The sequence below is a fragment of the Seriola lalandi genome, unplaced genomic scaffold (genome assembly GCF_002814215.2).
Source record: "Seriola lalandi dorsalis isolate HSWRI2012SDOR001 ecotype SW California unplaced genomic scaffold, Sedor1 jcf7180002054529, whole genome shotgun sequence".
Taxonomy (NCBI): Eukaryota; Metazoa; Chordata; class Actinopteri; order Carangiformes; family Carangidae; genus Seriola; species Seriola lalandi.
In genome coordinates, this window is record NW_019525082.1 from 564,018 (window position 1) to 582,484 (window position 18,467).

Below are 18,467 nucleotides of genomic sequence, written 5' to 3' on the forward strand. Positions count from 1 at the left end.
GGGGTGGGGGGGCAGAAATGTGAGTAATATGCAGAAAAACCTCACAAACCACAGTGGGTGTTTTGGTGCCAACAGGTCTCTGTGTAACATCATCACCTAAGTGGGTGTTGTAACATGTTGAGCATGTGGAGAAATGCAGTATCCTAAATCGACTCATTTGTTCCTCTGAGTTTTGCTGCAGTGTCGGAGAGCCTGTGCATTCTTGTAGGCGTCATATAGGGCTGTTTGGGCCTTTGGTGTTCTGTAGGACCTGGAGGTTTAAACCCGAATCAGACATGATTCAAAATGGTCACACAGCCCTGAGGAGAACTAAAAATAATTGAAAGATCAGGTGTTAATGTGCTTACATTGATCCTTTGCTTTGGCACTGTATGTACCACATAAAAAGATGTGTGCTGCTTAGCTTATTCTTTATTTTTAAATCTTGACGTGGATAACAATTAGCTTTACACAAAGTGGTTTCTAGTCTTCTGAAATCCAAATAAAACTATCATAGAAATGACACAGTATCACTAGGTCCATGGATAAACAGATTCCTTTATTGTTGTAATGTAGTAGCAGTCCAGACATTAGAAACAACAATTAAAAACAGAAAAGTGTTCAAACTAAACTCATTTAGAGTGAAAAATATATAAATAAAATAAAGAATATATTTATTTGCTGTAACTTATAAAACTGTAAGACATAAAACAATAGGATACAATATAAAAGCAGCTGATATTTCACATTTGCTGAGTGGTCCTGTGTACAAGTCGTGTAGTTAAGATTGTATACATACAGAATAGCAGTAGGAATGTAAACATCTGTGCAGTGTTCTGTAAATGTGAGTATTGCAGTGCAGATAGTCACAGGGGTCAGTGTCGGTGTTTGGCAGTGTTCAGTTCTCGTATGACTCTGGGGTAGAAGCTGTTCTTTAGTCTGTTTGTCCCTGATATGATGGAGCTGAAGTGTCTACCAGAGGGCGGCAGGTCAAACGGATGATGTCCGGGGTGGGAGGGTCGCTGTGTTTCAGTATGTCGGCTGCTCCGCTGAGGCAGCCTGAGCTGAATAAGTCAGAGAGCAGTGAGCATTAATGACCCTCTGAAGGGCTGCGGCTGAGCAGCTGGGGAACCATACAGAGATGCAGTATGTTAGCACACTCTTGATGGAGCAGTGGTAGAAGGACACCAGCTGCTTCTCCTGCAGGTTGTTTTCACCCAGGAACCTAAAAAACAGGGCCCCTTTCCACACAGTCCCATCAGGACGAGATTACTCTCTGAACGCCACGCCGCCAGGCTTTCAACCTCGTCCCTGTAGACTGTCTCGTCTCCTCCTGAGACAACTGCGAACTCGATGATGCTGTTGGTGGGATGAGTGGGGGCACAGTCATGAGTGTAGAGGGCGTAGAGAAGGGGGCTCCAGCCGCGTGGGGCGCTGGTGATGAGTGTAATGGTGGATGAGAGGTGGGGGCGTCGTCTAACAGTCTGGGGGCAGTTAGTGAGAAAGTTACTAATGGGACTATAAATGCAGAAGAAACCAAACATAAACAGCAACTAAATGAACTGCTTTTATAAATGGTTCACAATAAAAAGAAAAGAAAAAGAAAACTGTCAAAAACGATAAACAAAGATAATTAAATGCTAAAGAAACTGAGAAAATGTAACACATATGTAAAAAAAAAAAAAAAAATGGTGATGTTCTTTTTACTTTTACGCCAGGGTTATCAGTGTGTTATATACTGTGTATTTAATTTCCTGTGGATAATGTACTCTGTGACACGAGGTTCACGCTGAAATACACCCAGTTCTCTTAGAGTGAGGTCTAATAGCAGACATTTCAAAGACATCAATGGTGTCAGTCTTTCATATGAAACAGCAGTGCACATCTCCTCTGTGCATCCTTTGTCACTTTTGAAAATACATTTCTTACTTTGAAAGCTTTGTGTGACAGAGTCATGATTGTATATTCGTGGCATTTCTATTGTTTGGCTTTGTGGTTGTGCTTGGGTTTTGATTTTCTGCTCCTGCTGTACGTGAGTGAAGCAGTGAAACTATGGCGATAGAATAGGAAAATAACATCACCAAGCAAAGAGGGATCCACGAGTGTCAGATAAACAATTGAAATGTGGCTAAACATGTTTTCTGGAGAGGTGATGAGAAATGGAGTCTATTTTAAGAATCGGTTTGTTTGGCGGGAAGAAGGGACTAAATGACACCAGCAGGACACCCAGCTGGTGGCGTGTCGGTTGTGTTTCCGCTGTGCTCCCCTCTTCAGTGGACAGACAGAGTGGTTCTTTGCTTTTCATCTGATTCTGTTCGTCCTTTCTGCCATGCAGTATAGATTCGATTGGCAGAATTTTCCCCTGAGTCTCAGGCACACGCACACGCACACACACACACACACACACACATACACACACTAGATTATTGGCTAATGAAATGCAGCAACATGTCTGCCACACCCCTCTCCTATACGGCGTGTGGTGTAACCATAGTAACTGACAGTGCTGCAGGATCCTGTTGGTGGTTCATTGATAGGTATTATGTTGAAGGTCAATCAGGACAGGAATAGTCAGATTTCGAGGTGAGAAACACTGACTGGAAGAGAGATGTGTCGTCTGTGATCCAGCCGGGGTCAAAGTCTTTTGCTCTGTCGGTCAGTCTGTGTCAGAGCAGCAGAGGAGCTTTCAAACTGGCTTTGAAGAATTCAACATGTTGCCATAGTGTCTCTGCAATCAGCACATATCTGTTGACATGGACTCGACAGATGCCTGGTTTTGTTCCGTCGTTTCTGTTTCGTATTTTGAAAATGTGTTCGCCTTTACAGTCATTACATGCACTCTGGGTGGGGTCTCATGCGAGAACACTTTTGTGTTCTTGTCCTAACCTCTCTTACTTTGCTTGTAATTGCTTTCCAAATTTCAACAAACTCTCTCAACTAGACAAACATGTTGTAAATAATTTCAGCCTGATGAATACCAGCTGTTCATGAGGAGGTGAAAATTCATGAGGATTCCTCACTAGCGTAATTGACGCCTTTAAAATTTATATATACAGTATAAGCCTTTTATACTATATAAGCCTGTTCCCCTCTGCGAGAAAGTTTCAGTTACAAAAATGTAGCCAAAGACTACACACACACACACACACACACACACACACACACACACACTTTAAGTCCTGCTGTCAGAAACTGGCCAACAAATTTAGCAGTGGTATGAGAGAAGTTATAAAAATGACTGATCCTTCAGTCTGTGGGTGGGTTTTAGGGGTTTCTGGAGCAACAACATCATCTTTGACATCAGATCCCAAATTCAGATGAAATTTTATAGCTGAAGCAGGAAGACCACTGTAATGAATTGTGTTATCCTCTTGTAACAAATTATTCTCTGAACAAATATACAACAATAAAAATAAAAAAAAAATTACATATTTAGTAGTTAGAGTAATGTTTATTGCTCAATGAACGCACAACTCTTCCTCACCTTATCACTCTCAACCTCTGGCCTCTCTTTGTTCTTTATCTGATTGCTTATCAGGATGGGGGCTTCAGACAACATCTACAAAGGGCGCAGCACATTCATGGAAGAGCTGACCGAAGCCTCGGAGATCCTTTCCCGCTCAACTGAGCGTTCATTGGTCATCCTTGATGAACTGGGACGGGGCACGAGCACCCATGATGGGATCGCCATCGCCTATGCCACCCTGGAGCACTTCATCAGAGTTGTAAGTGTGTGTGTGTGTGTGTGTGTTAGTGAATGAGCACTCTGTACTGATGACATGGGAATAAGACGGATTTAAATATTTAAAAAGGGAAAGAGAAAGAGATGAGAAATGAGCGGGAAGGCACTGATGGGACATTTGGGGCATGTAACTGTAAGCGTAGCTGCTGAATTTCCAAATAACTTGAAAATCATGCTTGTCAAACACACACACACACACACACACACACACACACACACAAACACACACAAACACACACACACACACATTCAACTTGTTGCTAAATCCACAAGCTTCATATCATCTTGAAGCCAGCCCAATTAGCCATCAAATTAATGTCTCTCAGTGAGGAGGAGGATATTTATGTGCGTGCAAGTTTGATTGTATGTGCTCTGCAGATTCCTGCAATTGTTTCCTTTTGCAGGGAGAGACGAGCCACCAGAGAGGCTTCACCAGCAGAGCAGCTCGTGAAAACCGAGCTGAATTGCAGAGAAGCTTGATCTATAGTGTTAATATCCTATTAGAGAGCAGGTTGCATTGGGAAAGGAGAGGAGGAAAGAGAGAGAGTGACTCCCTAGATACCCAATTGTTAAAGGGATGTACGTTGTGCTGCAGCAGCACCTCATCTTACCCTCATGAAACACCCACATAATCAAGGCTGATGACAGGCTGTCCAGTGTCCACCTTACAGGGGATCATATGTGCCCATATGAGTCGCAGCCATTTCTTAATAATAACATGTTTCCTGTTCAGTCTTGTCAGCTGTCGTAATAATGATGTGTATTGAAAGTGGAAAGGTGCCATTTTAGCCGAAGGGAGGAGAAGAACAGCTCAGAGGCTCATGGTTCACTAAAGAGAGGAAACAGAGCTGGAGATAAACTGGGCTTTTCCACAGTACTTGGAATCAGTATTCCTGTGAGAGAGAGTGTGTGTGTGTGTGTTTCTGTGTGTGTGTGTGATCTGCTGGGATTATGTGAACTGGCACAGTCCAGTCAGGAGTCCTTTGGGTGTTGCACAATGTTGCGTATCTCCATTTTCACAGAACAGATGAGTGGTACCCTGAGAGACCGAGACGAGGGGGGGGGGGTCAGTAGTGTACAGTTGTACATGAGCTGTGTGCTCGAGAGGAGGTCGTGGCATCAGTTCGGAGAAACAGCTGTTCACACTCTGAATATTTCCCACTGTATAATATAGACTGAAGTTCAGTTTCATTAATGTTTCCCACTCGACATCTTTACCATTTGGACTTGGAGACGCACCTCTGCTCTTAGATACATCAGATGTGTCCAATATTTTGAATGCACATTAATTAGGTGCAGGTGACATTTACACACCGGTTGACTGTGTGGGCAATCTGTGTGGAGGCAGGATATTTACAGCTGAACAATTAACTTTACTGTCAGAGAGATGACAGTAACACTAAATATAAAATGACAGAAAATCTTTAAAAAAAAAAAACTCACTTTCAAATAAATAATTATCAAATAAAGATTAATTTCAATAAATCTATTAAAGCTGCACCACTTTGTATTAACAATGACTGAAATTACAGATGTAATGTCAAAGGTTTCACCATAAAGTTACCACCTGACTCTGCAGGTCCCCCTCAGCTCCGTGGAACCTCTTAGTCTGTTTCGGATCCTAGTTTTGGTCTTTGGACCCGCACACTCTGCTCTTATCAACCTCATTTATAGCAGCGACATTGATAAAAAGCTGTGATGCACAGAGTATAGCGACAAGCTGGTGAACATAATGAAGCACTTACAGTAGCAGCGAAAGAGCCAGAGGTTCTCCTGGGAAGTTTTCTGAAGACCGAAACAGAGCTAGAAAAGGGGAAATAAGCTACATTCTTCGGGTGACCAGGAAGAACATGACTCCAAACGAATCCTCGCGTTGCTCCGTTTGTTAACTGTTATCAGACTGAATGACTGCAGCTTTAAATCTTGGATTGAGAACAAGGGTTTCTATTTGCATTTCTGCTAAGATGCTGATATATTAGTGATAAGCTGATGTTGCCAGTATATAACAGTTAAGTTCTATATTGGATTGTGGTCTTTAAGACACACACACACACACACACACACACACACACACACACACACACACACACACACACACACACACACACACCACAGACAGAAATTACAAGAATCTAACACAGCGACCATGAGCAGAACAGAGACCTTTTGTTATTAGCAGTGTGTGTGTGTGGTATTAGTGCCCTCCAGGATTTATCAGCTCGTACGGTCTGTGCTGACCTTACAGAGCGTGTGTCTAATCTCGCACTTGAGGAACTTTGTGTTTGTCTGGATACGCACATAACGCCAGCTGTTTAACTGGACTGCACAAACCAGTGATTCTGAATTTGTGCCTCTTGGCGGTTGTGAAAGAATGACCCTCATGGTGCAGCTCACACTTCAGTCCACAGTGTCAGATTCCATTCATGGATTACTGGAGTTGGACCATTAAAGCATACTTATTCTACTTCTACCTCATGGGGAATCAAAGCTGTGTCCCATCCATGAGAGCCGGTATTTTGGTATTTGTTTATTTTCTGTTTTCCAAGAGCTTAGTCAAAAATCTCCAAATTGCCCCGAGTTACCCCTGTTCAAATATAGATGAATAAACATTTATCTTTGAAAACCTCCTTCCAGTTTTAATGTTTTGCCAGTTCCACATTAATTGTTGGACAGAATCTTGGGGTTGTGTAATTCTGCTGGAAAACGCAGAATGAAAATGTGTAAGTAGCAGCTAATGGGGGCTGTAGGGAGCTGCTGTTGGCAGGAGGAGAGAGCTCTCGAACTACCTGTTGTATAACAGCATTGATTTGTTAGAAAAGCCTTGCTATTAAAGGAAAGACAAATAAAAAAAATAAAAAAAATAAAAAAGCACAAAAGGAGTTGTGCTTTACAGCGAGAGGCCTCCTCGGTACATGCAGACCTGCAGAGTCTTTCATGCTCACTCCTCTTCCTCCTCCTCCTCTGCCTCCCCCCTTCCTCCTCCTCTCTGCCTCCCCCCTCCTCCTCCTCCTCCTCTCCAGACTCGATTGTTCACATCAAAAGTCAAGACTACGCTTCCTTTGACTCGGTTGTTATAGTAACACACCTTTTCCTGTCCCCAACATTCACCTGAGAGGTAGTTACGAATGTAGATGGGTTTCATAACACCACTCAATAAAAGAGACAACCTTGGCGCAGAAAGGAAAAAAAAAAAGAAAAGCAAACAGTAAAGCAGAGGAGAGAGAATCACTAAAGCTAGAAGTTGCTGTGTTTCATGGTGAAATCATGACCAGCGTGAGAGCGCTTCACTACGTGTTCATCTGATTGAATTCCTTTGGAGCTGTGATGTGTGACGCACACTGTCCTCTCCTTTAGCCATTACCCACACTCAGACTCACTTGGACTCTCACTTTTATTCACGCCAACAGCAGGTCCTGCCATTAGCTTCACCCTAAGCGTAGCACTACACATTGCTCTCCACTCGTACCGTGACTCAGACTTGCATGTTACCGCACACGCATCGTAATATTGCACTGTAATAGTGGAGAGAATCGGGCCTAGCTTCACACTGGGACTCGCAGAACTCACTTTTGGCTGCACACTAATGGGTGAATTTCCAGAAGAATGTATTGTTCCATGTGGGCGTAAATGGTCTGATGTGCTCACGCTGATGCACAAAGCTCCTATGAAGACCCACATGTGCTCCGCTGCACTCCTCGCTGCTCTGTGCCTGCGCTGCACTCATACACATGGATAAGATGCTCGTCTGTTTTCTCTCTCAGCTCTCCGTGATTGCATTCCTTTGTCCAACTTTCTAGCTGCTTCATGTCCGATTGTACGAATTCTATCAGAAGATTCATTGCACTCCACGCATTGTTTAGAGCTGTGGTTACCAACATGTGGGTCGGGACCCCAGAGAGGGTCTCGGGTGAAAACCGGAAGAACTGCAAGATGATGCAAGGAAAAAAGAAAACAATATTTCCTCTGGCATAACTTTTACTTTTTTTCTTGTGTTCATCTGTTCAGGTGTCTAAAAACCCTTCGGATGTCCACACTACCACCAGTGTTTTCAGTAAATTTGTCAGATTTAACTAAATCACGCCACGTCGTCGTCCAAAGACGAGACAAGAAGTTAAGTCTTGTTGAGAAAATGCAAGTTCTCTGATTTAGATAGTTCTCTAAATCTCCTCAGTGCAGGATTTCTGTGTCGGTGTGTCCTGTGCTTTAATAACAAACTGTAATTGAAAGAGTGATGAGCGTCCTGTTCCCAGTAATTGAGGTGATATAAATTACCCATATGTGCCCAGCTAAATATCAGTTGTGTCAAAACACAAAATACTCCAAACAGAACTGATCAAGACGTGTATAAAGGCAAATATCGACTGATCAAAAAGGTATTTTCCATCATCTCGACTTCAGTCACTAATAATGGGCAAATCAGGTGAAGGAGGAGTGTGCAGGTTATTTTGTATATTTTTGGGTAATGAAACAAATTAGAATATCCATAAAACGTAAATGGACAAATGGCATTGATTTCTAAAAAGCAAGTGTTAACACGAAGCAGACTAAAATTAAAGGTAACAACGTACCATTTTCTTCCTGGACCAGGACCAAATTAATCAAACCCCAGATGTGAGGGTGCACCAAAGCAACGGCCCATGTCAGCATCATCCTGGATGTTACCTCAACAAAAAAAGCAGCAAGCATTGTGTACCAAGTAGCTCCATTTAAACAAAAGGCAAAACATGACCTAAAGGAAAGGTCATCACCTATGCACCTGTCACTGACCCTGGCTCAAATTAAGCTAATGAGAAAACAAGACTGACCCAAGTCAGAGGTCAGTCACGCGCACGCATGCTTCTTTTACACCAAATCTCTGTCTTTCTCTCTCTCACACACACACACACACACACACACACACACACACACACACACACCTCACCTTGTTATTTGTGAGGTGTTGACTTGAGTTAGAATTGCGTTTGAGTCTAATTGGACGAGAGAGAAGTGACAAGACAGAGAGTCAGTAATAGTGGTGTTGACACCTCTAGCCTTTTCCTCAGGATCAGATTAGTGAGTGGAAGCACACTTGCAAGCGCGCTCACGTCTTTGACAACATGTCATAAAACGGCTGAGGGGAGAGGTGATGCTCTACAGCTGTGCAGTGAAACGGACACCGAGACGTGTATTATAGGAGGAGAAGAGGTGGACGAGGTGACACGATGCAGAGAAAGTGTTATCTGTGGAATGTGGCAGATCAGCAGTCTGTGGGATGCTGTTTTTTTTATTTGAACCATTGTGTCAAGTGAGCCAAACACACAGCTTGTCCCTTCTGGGTCCAAGCTTTCCGTTTATAAATATACAGCAGATTCTAGTTTACATTACGGCTGAGTATTTATAGAAGTTCATCTTGTTCAAGACCCAGATCCCCGTTCTCATGATCAGAAACCTGACAAGTGTTCCCTTTATATTTTATCTATATCATAGTCATCTTAGAATTGAGAAATTTAAGATCATACACACCGTTAAACCTGGATCATGTTAAAGTAAGGGCTAGTTTTCAACAGAAATCCTCTAGACCTTCAGGAGTGTTTTTTCTAGGCCTGCAGTGAGCTTTTATTGTCCTTTTCAATCAACTTAAAGCTGCACTCATCAATATTTTTGAATTAACAAGGATCAAACGATGATGTTGCAAACCTGCAGAGAATTACCAGTCTGAGGAACATTTTAATGTCTCTCAACTCATTGCTTTGGTTTTCTGGTCCGTAACTCTGTTGTGGCTCAGCTGCCCCAAGTGGCCATAAAGAGAACTTCAGATTTAATTATTTTTTAATTAACTGAAGAATCAAAGATGATGAGAAATGCTAAGCAGCAGTTTCCAGAACCTCAATGTCTTTGAACTGCATATTCATTCAAACCAACTGTAAACATATGGATGTGCAAGATTATACCAGCTAACTGTTTGGGTTGCTTGATAAGATTATTTGATCAACAAAATTGGTTATAATTAATCAATTGCTTGACTAATTTCATCAGATCGTCCAGCTCTGCAGAACAAGGCTGTCGGTGTACCCTGGGGTGGTCTGGTAATGAGCTGCCATTAGCACCTAATCAGACCATTATCCAGGCTGCAGCCTCCCTCTGCCATGCTCCATTTGTTCTTACCTTCCAGTGTAGGTGGACAGGAATGATTGAAGTAGCTTGTCTATATATATGTGTGTGTGTGTGTGTGTGTGTGTGTGTGTGTGTGTGTGTGTGTGTGTGCGTATGCGTGCGTGCACGTGCATGAATGTGTTTCAGCGGGTGCAGGTCGGTGAGTCTGTGGGAGTGACCCTGCGAGTCACTTTCAGAGGGAGGTATTACTAGTGACATGTGACCTTTCTTAGACCGAGCGGTTAGCGGGCCGATCCTGGAGCCAGCCGAGTCCTGCAGCCGCCTGTCTGCTGCGATGATGTAAGACTCGCGGCCCGCTCCACCATGAGAACCTCCTGTATGATTTGTTATCATTACAGTCATCATTGGACTTAATGGTTATTAATAATAGCATTTTGTGGATTATTAATGCAGCATTAATAATTGTTTTTCAACAGTTTGTCAAGTTATCGAAACAGGTTTTTGCACTCCCTACTCCATTTACATGATAAGGTTGTTAAAGTAAGCAGGAAAAGGAAATGCATTTGTTTTAGTGAAGAGCTCTTTGCAGCTGTCCTGAGAGTGCACTGCTGAGAGGAAAATGTTTGTACAAGCATTTCACATAGAGGCTGAGAGAGAGACTAAGTGAGTGAGTGCATGATTTTCATGTCTCAACCTTAACGCCAGAGTTAAGTCATGTATCCTTTGGGTGGCTCCCAGGCCTGACAGAGATTAAAGTATAGCAGGATGAGGTGAAGTGCTCTCACTTTGCTGAATCTGTCTCCAGAGCCCAGAAAGGCAGAAAAATGGGGGCGATTGACTGCAGAAATCCTTAAGACAGAGAAAAAACGAAAAGAAGTCGATAAACAAAAAAGTAACACAATACAGTATATGTGTGTTTATACCAGTGGTAATATTCACAAAGCATGTCTTCAAGTATTGGCTCACCACACTGCAGGGTACAGAGGCAGTTAAGTAACACTGGGCCAAAGCACAGTGGATAAGGATGCTCTGCTCTTTGTTTTTCAGCTACCACTTATGCTTAGTTGTGGTAACAGATAGTGTTACATAATGCAACATTCGCTCTGCTACCTGCCATTTGCTATATGTGTTACTGTATCTCTCTTCTGTCTCTTCTGTCCTCTTTTTCCTCCAACTTCTTTTCTTTTATATAAGGATTAAAAATTAATTTAAAAAAAATCGTTTGATAAATATAAGATAAAAATAAGACAACAAAGAAAAACATTCAGTTTCTTACCAGGCATTTTAAATATACAGTTTTTGTAGTGGTAAAGATACATATTCTATATAGGGGGTTATATTTTTTATATATATTTGAAGCGCTGTTAGTGAGTCTGCTGTGGGTTAGAGGTTTTAGCCATGTTAGCTGCTTTTGTTGGTCGGTTCACCACTTTGGTCCAGACTGAAATATCTCAACAACTATTTGAAAGATTGTCAACAATTCTGCACAGACTTCTCTGATCCCATGACTTTTATCTTTAGCACCACTAGCAGGTTGACATTTGTAGTTCTCAGTGAAATGTCTCGACAGCTACCGGATGGATTGCATTGAAATTTAATACAGGCTTTCACGTCCCTCTCAGGAGGAATTATGATAACTTCAGTGATGCCTTAATTTCTTAATCTACAGCTGCCGCCTCAGCAGAACTTTGTGTCTACTGGCAATTAGCAAATATTAGTGAGATGAATGGTACATTTCAGCATGTTAGCATTGTCATTGTGAGAATGTTAGCCTTTAGCTCAAGGCGCCGCTATGCCTCACAGAGCTGCTGGCATGGCTGTAGATTCTTAGTCTTGTTTATTTCGAGCTTATGGCTTCAGCTTGTTTATGAGAACGTTTGTGTTTCTTTATTGTGCTTTTATTGGACTCCGGTTCATTTTCATGTGTGATCATCATTCTATTAACATGACCTCTTCGCACCTTTAAGAAAATATGGTCTGCATATGGATGTGTTCGTCAGATAGTGACAAACACAACAGCCTTATCTCAACATTTACATCAGTTTTATTTTGGGTTTGTGGTTTTCTGTCTGCATTCTGCGATCAGATCTCACTTTTCACCGGCACTATGCAAAGCTGGTGAGTAGGTGGGAAGGCAGCAGCTCTATTGTCGGTAAAAACCAAACATGACAGGCGGAGGGTCAGCACAAGTGACATTACTGTATAGCCTGTACTTACTTTTCTTACTTTTACCTTACCAGAGAGACGTGATTCTGCGATTGTCAAAAACAACTGAAGTGACGAGCTTCTCTGGCAGGCCGGTGCAGAGCAGCCACTGCAGTGATGATGTTCCTGCCTGCAGCTATGCTCCTTTTTACCCTTCGTCTGGATGTTTTCTTACTAACGTGAACACGGTGCACATCCCCCCGACTGACCCTGTTTATGCAGTTTTTCTGAGTCTTAACATTTTGATACCAGGTGTTAAGGGGCTGAAGAACCGACAGAGACCCTGCGTGCTAGACTTTCCTGGATGTTAACGCTCTCTCTCCTTCTCTTAGGTGAAAGCCCTAGCAATGTTTGTGACCCATTACCCTCCGCTGTGTGAGCTGGAGCGTGCGTATCCTGAACATGTGTCTAACTACCACATGGCTTTCCTACTCAACGAACCTGACGTCGCCACCGACACCGATGGTATGTGTGTATGCATTTTTGTGCACATATGAAAATGTAATTATGGCAGTTAAGTCTTTGATTGTGGCCTTGGCATCAAATTAAGAACAATCTCACTCGGGCAATTTCTGAAATTATCACCTCTTGGCGCTTTGTTGAGATTTGAACGCGTGTATGTGTGTATGCTGACAGATGGAGAGGTTCAGCCAGAGTTCGTCACCTTCCTCTACCAGCTAACCGAAGGAGCTGCGGGGCGGAGCTACGGTCTGAATGTCGCTCGATTGGCTGACATCCCAGAACCTATACTACACACTGCTGCTCGGAAAGCCCAAGAGCTGGAGAACACGGTCAATGCAAGGAGGTACAGCGAACACACATACTCGCCCTAACCATTTCGTACAGGGTGCCACATTTACACATCAAGATCTGTTTACTATTCACAGGAAGCAAAACTCGGCCTGTGAAAAGATTTGTATAATGTATTTTGTGGCTCTGGAGGAGCTTTTTTAAAAGTCTGGGAAAGTACTGCACTCTCAGGACAGTTTAGGCTTTGACACTAAAAACATTGCAACAGAAAGCCTGCGGTACAAACAGGAAGTGTTTCAAAGATGTAGGTATTTAGGGTCCGAGTGAAACCAGCCCTCCTTTAAAGCAGTGCACGGGGCTGTGTCAGTGGAGGCAAGTTGCTTCAGTAATAAGTGAGACAATGAAATCCCCAAATTTGAAGGCTTATCAGACCAAAACAATCCACAGGGAATTTTTAATACTCTGGCACAGGATTTTACATCCCTGGAAAGAAATGCCAGTGTCAGCAATTACTTTATTTTCTAGAAATGCAGCATTCGAGTCGTCTTCCGTGCATTTATTTCTGCCGCATCACATTGCTGCAAAAGCTGAGCCTGGTTTGAATTTGGTCTTGTCTTCTTTTTTTGCCTGAGCCTCCTGTGTTGGGACGTCTGCCGCGTTGCTGCACTTACTGCGTTTGGTCTGAACACCACATAACACGTTGCATTATGGGCAGCGTAGGCTCTGGTGTTTTTGGAGCTTGACCCATATTGAGGACTAAAAGTTTAGTTAGCCTATATCTCAGCTTCTGTTGCTTTGATTTTTAACCATTCTTTTTTTTAAATCTGTCACTCACAAGTCCCTCAGCTTTATAGAAGTGTGATACTAAATTGCTAGAGTACCCTTTATACCCTTCCATACATCACTAAATATCCTATTCCTGTATCATTAAGCATATGTGGAGCCTGAGAGCTGAAAAGTAGGAGTCAAACGTGTGTCATGAAAAAATAAAACTCAAAGCAGCTCCACCGACACTAAATCGAATGTTTGTTTAAGCTTTAACACTCAAATGAACTTGATTTCGTACTTGTGCTGACACGTCTGAACCAGAAAATGTACCAATATTACTGGAAAATCCGACGGGGTACAGATTAATAGAGCAGCTCAGAGTTTGCCACCTGATGGCATCAAGGAGTCTCACAGAGGAGATGGGGACACCTACATGCAGCTTTATGGCAGGAAGTTGTCCGGTTTAAAAATCCTTGGGTGCTGCACAAAATCTGGACTGAGACTTTTCATGAAGTCTCAAATGGATGCAGCCATTGCCACATCTGGACTGACAGTTCACTAAGCAGGAAAAAAAAAAGTCTTTTATTATTTTATTATTTATAGTCATTTAAATGAATGTCCCTAATCTGGTTATTATCTAAAAGACAATTAAAATTAACATTAAATGTGCTGGAATTGTTTAAATTACTCCAAATGGAGAATCTTTTAACAGTTTTTGTTAAATTTTTGTCAGGGCATATTTTCTCCCCGGGAGCCCAAATCGTATTTTCCCCTCCATAATTTATTTTCCAAGTATTCTGAACAATGCACAGTGTGTGCTGATGGAGAAAGGAAGAGAAAATGTTTGTTTTCAATGCTGATGGAGAAACGTTTTTTTTTTTTTCCCACACACCGCCAGGCAGAGATGTTCCGCTTACGAGTGAGTTAGGAAGCAGAAATATGGCTAATTCCTCGTCTTTTGCTGTCAAAGCGTCAGCATGTTGCACTTACTCCAAATACAGTCTTCTGTCTCTGTAAATTTGTACATGGCATCTCCAAGCTCTGTAACAGACAGCCTGCTGGGAGATGAGTGCTGCTTAGACTCTTCCCAAGTAATCCTCACCATATGAAATATCTGTCAGCGCACGCACACACACAGAGCCATACCTTCTCTGTTAGTGTAATCCTCCCTATATGAAATGTTTGTCCTTTGTTGGAGTGAAGCCATGCTGAGTACACAATAATCGTACACAGAGGAATTGAGCCGCTGGTCGGAGGTTAAGAACTTGGATTTTATTGTGCTCTCACACAGCTGTGTGTCAGACTACAATGCGTTTAGGCCCAACACGTACGGGGCTATGTGAGGTGAAACAGTTGTTTTATATACAGTATTTTGTTCAAACATTTCAGTGTCTTTGTCTCTGTCTCTCTAGGAAGAGTAAGAAACTTCTCTCAGAACTGTGGAGCATCTCAGACAGATCATCCCTCATGGAGTGGCAGCAGTCAAGCTCTTGATACGGCTCCAACACCATCAGACCGCACACGCGAAGAAGAGAGAACCGAGCTCAGTGAGTGATGATGCTCAAAGAAGAATATACATGCTCACGGAAGTAGGAATTGGTTTCAGGAAGGACTCAGCACTGATGGTGTACAGTGGTTGTTCCTGCTGTCTTTGCCAGTGTGTGTGTGTTTTGGTGCGTGAAAATAATTTTAACCATCTCAGGTTCTGGTTATATCAGCTTTGGTGGTTGAATAAAAAAAAAAAGAAAAAAAAAAGAAAAAGACAAACTTGTGACACTTGCCACTCTTTGACCTTGATGTAAGTACTCCACCGATTTAGTATTGCACTATCATAACTGTCGTCATATAGTTTAACCCCCCAGATCATTGCCACAGATATCATCCTTTTTATTCTCCACATTGTTGGACTTTGTGTCCATGTGGCGCCTACATCACCCTAAAAGACCCGTAAACAGACTTTAATATGTAAAACCTGTGGGGTTCACATTCAAGTAAGAACTCCAAATGTCTTCTTGCCAGGCAGAAAACACAAAGGAAACAGATTTTTAACATGTTGAGGCATTAAATTGTTGGCTTACATCTGGTTTTGTCATGGTTGAATATTTATTGTATTTACTTATGTATTTATTTATCAATGTATTCATTAGTGTGTGCTCTTTGATCCAAATCCATTAATAATGCAGAAACAAATCACAACATTTGCCACTGAGAAATGCGTTACATCTCTAGCTCTCTCACCCACTCTCAAACACACACACGCACTCACACACACACACACACACACACACACACACACACACACACACACACACACACACACAACCATCAACGCTCCGCCTTTAATTCCGCCAACTCCAAGATCAGCGCCCATCACCGGAGAGAGAGAACTAGTGGGAGTGAGTGAGTGTCTGTGTGTGTGCGCGCGCGCGCGAGAGAGAGAGTTAACCGCTGTTATACCGATTACAGCTTATCTGCTCTGCGAGTCTGTCACTGTCTGTCCACTTGAGGGTTCTCCCCTCTGTGAACGACGCGATACGCTCTCCCGCTTCTTAGCTGTTGTTCAGTTATAGTCGCGTGCTTTTTTTTTTTTTTTTGTTCCCAGTAGAATGGATTTATTCTAGTGCTTGTGGAACTCGAAGATCTTTACTATGAGTTCCTCTGCTGAAGCGCTTCCGTCAGCGGGGCAACTTTTCCGTGCGCCACGGCGCCGCTGAGCCGCGAGTCTCTCGGTCGGAAAGTTCACACGCAACCCCCGGCGAACATGGGCTCGCAGTGAAAACTCCCGACTTGTCCCACTTTTCTTCCTCTCTTCCAAACCCGGTACGACAAAATGCAGAAGAGCGTCCGCTACAACGAAGGGCACGCGCTGTTTCTGTCGGCGGTCGCGCGTAAAGAGGGGACCAAGCGCGGCTACCTGAGCAAGAAGACGGCGGAGAACAGCCGATGGCACGAGAAGTTCTTCGCCCTCTATCAGAATATACTCTTCTACTTCGAGAACGAGCAGAGCGCGCGACCTGCCGGGATTTACCTGTTGGAAGGATGCACCTGCGAGCGCGCGCCGGCGCCCAAGATGTCCACCACGGGGAAGGAAGCGCTGGAGAAACAGGTGAGAGATTTAAAGAGAGCAGGAGGGCGTCAGTGCACTAAACCCTGCTCCCAAATCTAATCTCATCTGCCTCAACAACTTCCCAAAAAACTGCTCACAGCCCACAGACATAGTAACACATGCACAACAAAGGGAGCACAATTTCTGGAGGCTAATCTGGTGTGACTTTCAGATAACCCATAGTTTCCAATTACATACTTAAAAATGATAGTTGATAACAACTACAAGATCAATTTGTTTCCTCACGCTCAAACTGACACTCCTGCACTAAAAAGAGCAAGTGGCTCGTGCAGCATCAAACTAAAGTGGCTGCAGCATCTAAGCCTCTCTGCTCTCCACAGTTTCCAAAAGCCCTGCAGTGTCGAGAGCCCCAAGTGCATCCTCATGGAGCAGGTGACCATCCCCCAAGGATCCACATGTGCAAATGAGAGAGAGCAGTTACTGCAAACTACAGCTACAGCATGTCTTTTTCCAATTCCTAATAATAATAATGATAATGATAATGAGGTCCTTTTGCTTTTGGAGCAGTTTCCCTCTTTGATTTCATTATATTTGCTGCTGCAACCACAAGATGTACAGGATTTGTAATCTGATGAGTGTGAACCCAATAATCTGTCACATTTTCATCACGAACGCAATGAAGTTATTCTAAACAAACCTGAACACCCCATTGTGTGGATTATTCAAACAAAAATTTCTAAAATCCGTTGCAAGTCTGACAGTGGGAGGCACAATGCAGCAACAGGTTCCTATATTTAACCCCATGAATGCTGCATAGTAAGAGAGCACATTTTCCTTCTAAGGCATATATATCACATGTCTGGTTTATATTCTCTTTACACACACACACACATATATATATATATATATATATATATATGTGTGTGTGTGTATTTACATTTAATGAAAAATTATTTCCCAGGATGCTATGTTTTTATGGCTGTGTCATTACATCAAATGGAAATATTTTAAATAGATCTGGTCTTAGTCTTCATTTAGTTGAGCATATTGCAGAGTGGCATTTTACAGTTTTCAGAAATCTGTGTTCTGAACTACAGTTTTAAATAAGGGAAATATTTTGGGCAAATGTGTTAGTATCTGTGCCCCTGGAAGTTGCCTCAGCATTGTTGCTTCAACATCTTGTTGCTAGGAAACATTTGAATTACCATTTGCACATGCTTTTCATTGAGAAAAAAAAATTGAAATGCACATGTACTGCTCACAATTCGCAGCAATCCTAGTGTTATATCAATAAAAGCATCAGTCTTTGTTATATTAAAACAGAAAAACTAAACCTGGACTTGATGCAAGTAATTACAGAGAGAGAGGGAGGGAGGGGAAAAAAAGGGATTTCTTTTTCTGATCCCAGTTTTCAGCTGGCCTTGGGAGCTGTGTGCACAGGCATCATGCCCATTTAAATGGGGGGGCGGGGGCGGGGGGGGCAATGATTTTTTTTTTTTTTTTTTTTTTACAGTTTGAGAAAGTATTAAGGAGATAGTGAGTGGATATACAATTAATCATATGATAGTTGAAGATAGGTCAGAAATAGCCACCAATCATCATCACGCAGAAATATTCATCTCCACGGACTCCCACCTACTTGTGTCTGTCTCTTTAAATGTACACTATGTGTAAAGATAACTCATTCCAGATGTATGCAAATGGAGTAGAGGCTTTAGGAGAGCCAGGAGATGGTAGACTGTGGTTTTAATCCACTCATACATAAAGCAAGAAGAGAATGTCTTTATTCCTCATCATGTTATTCATGATGATGAAAGGAGGACAAATATCTCTGTTTAAGGGCAAAATTACACGTGGCACTGA

At 42.5% G+C, this 18,467-nt stretch overlaps 2 protein-coding genes across 7 annotated transcripts in view; both read left to right on the forward strand.

The window, feature by feature from the left end:
• The window catches only part of msh3 (mutS homolog 3 (E. coli)), a 60,309-nt gene extending 44,693 nt beyond the window's left edge, over positions 1-15,616 (forward strand). For all 6 annotated transcript variants that reach the window (XM_087176104.1, XM_087176106.1, XM_087176105.1 and 3 more), the window contains 4 exons: positions 3,518-3,704; positions 12,352-12,484; positions 12,656-12,824; positions 14,950-15,616. In XM_087176104.1, coding sequence (XP_087032230.1) covers positions 3,518-3,704; positions 12,352-12,484; positions 12,656-12,824; positions 14,950-15,031 — 571 coding nt within the window. In that variant the 3' untranslated portion in view covers positions 15,032-15,616. The remainder of the gene's footprint in view (positions 1-3,517; positions 3,705-12,351; positions 12,485-12,655; positions 12,825-14,949) is intronic.
• A 69-nt stretch (positions 15,617-15,685) lies between these two features.
• Positions 15,686-18,467, forward strand: part of rasgrf2b (Ras protein-specific guanine nucleotide-releasing factor 2b) — a 40,240-nt gene continuing 37,458 nt past the window's right edge. Inside the window, exon 1 of the mRNA XM_023414485.2 lies at positions 15,686-16,643. Coding sequence (XP_023270253.1) covers positions 16,368-16,643 — 276 coding nt within the window. The 5' untranslated portion in view covers positions 15,686-16,367. The remainder of the gene's footprint in view (positions 16,644-18,467) is intronic.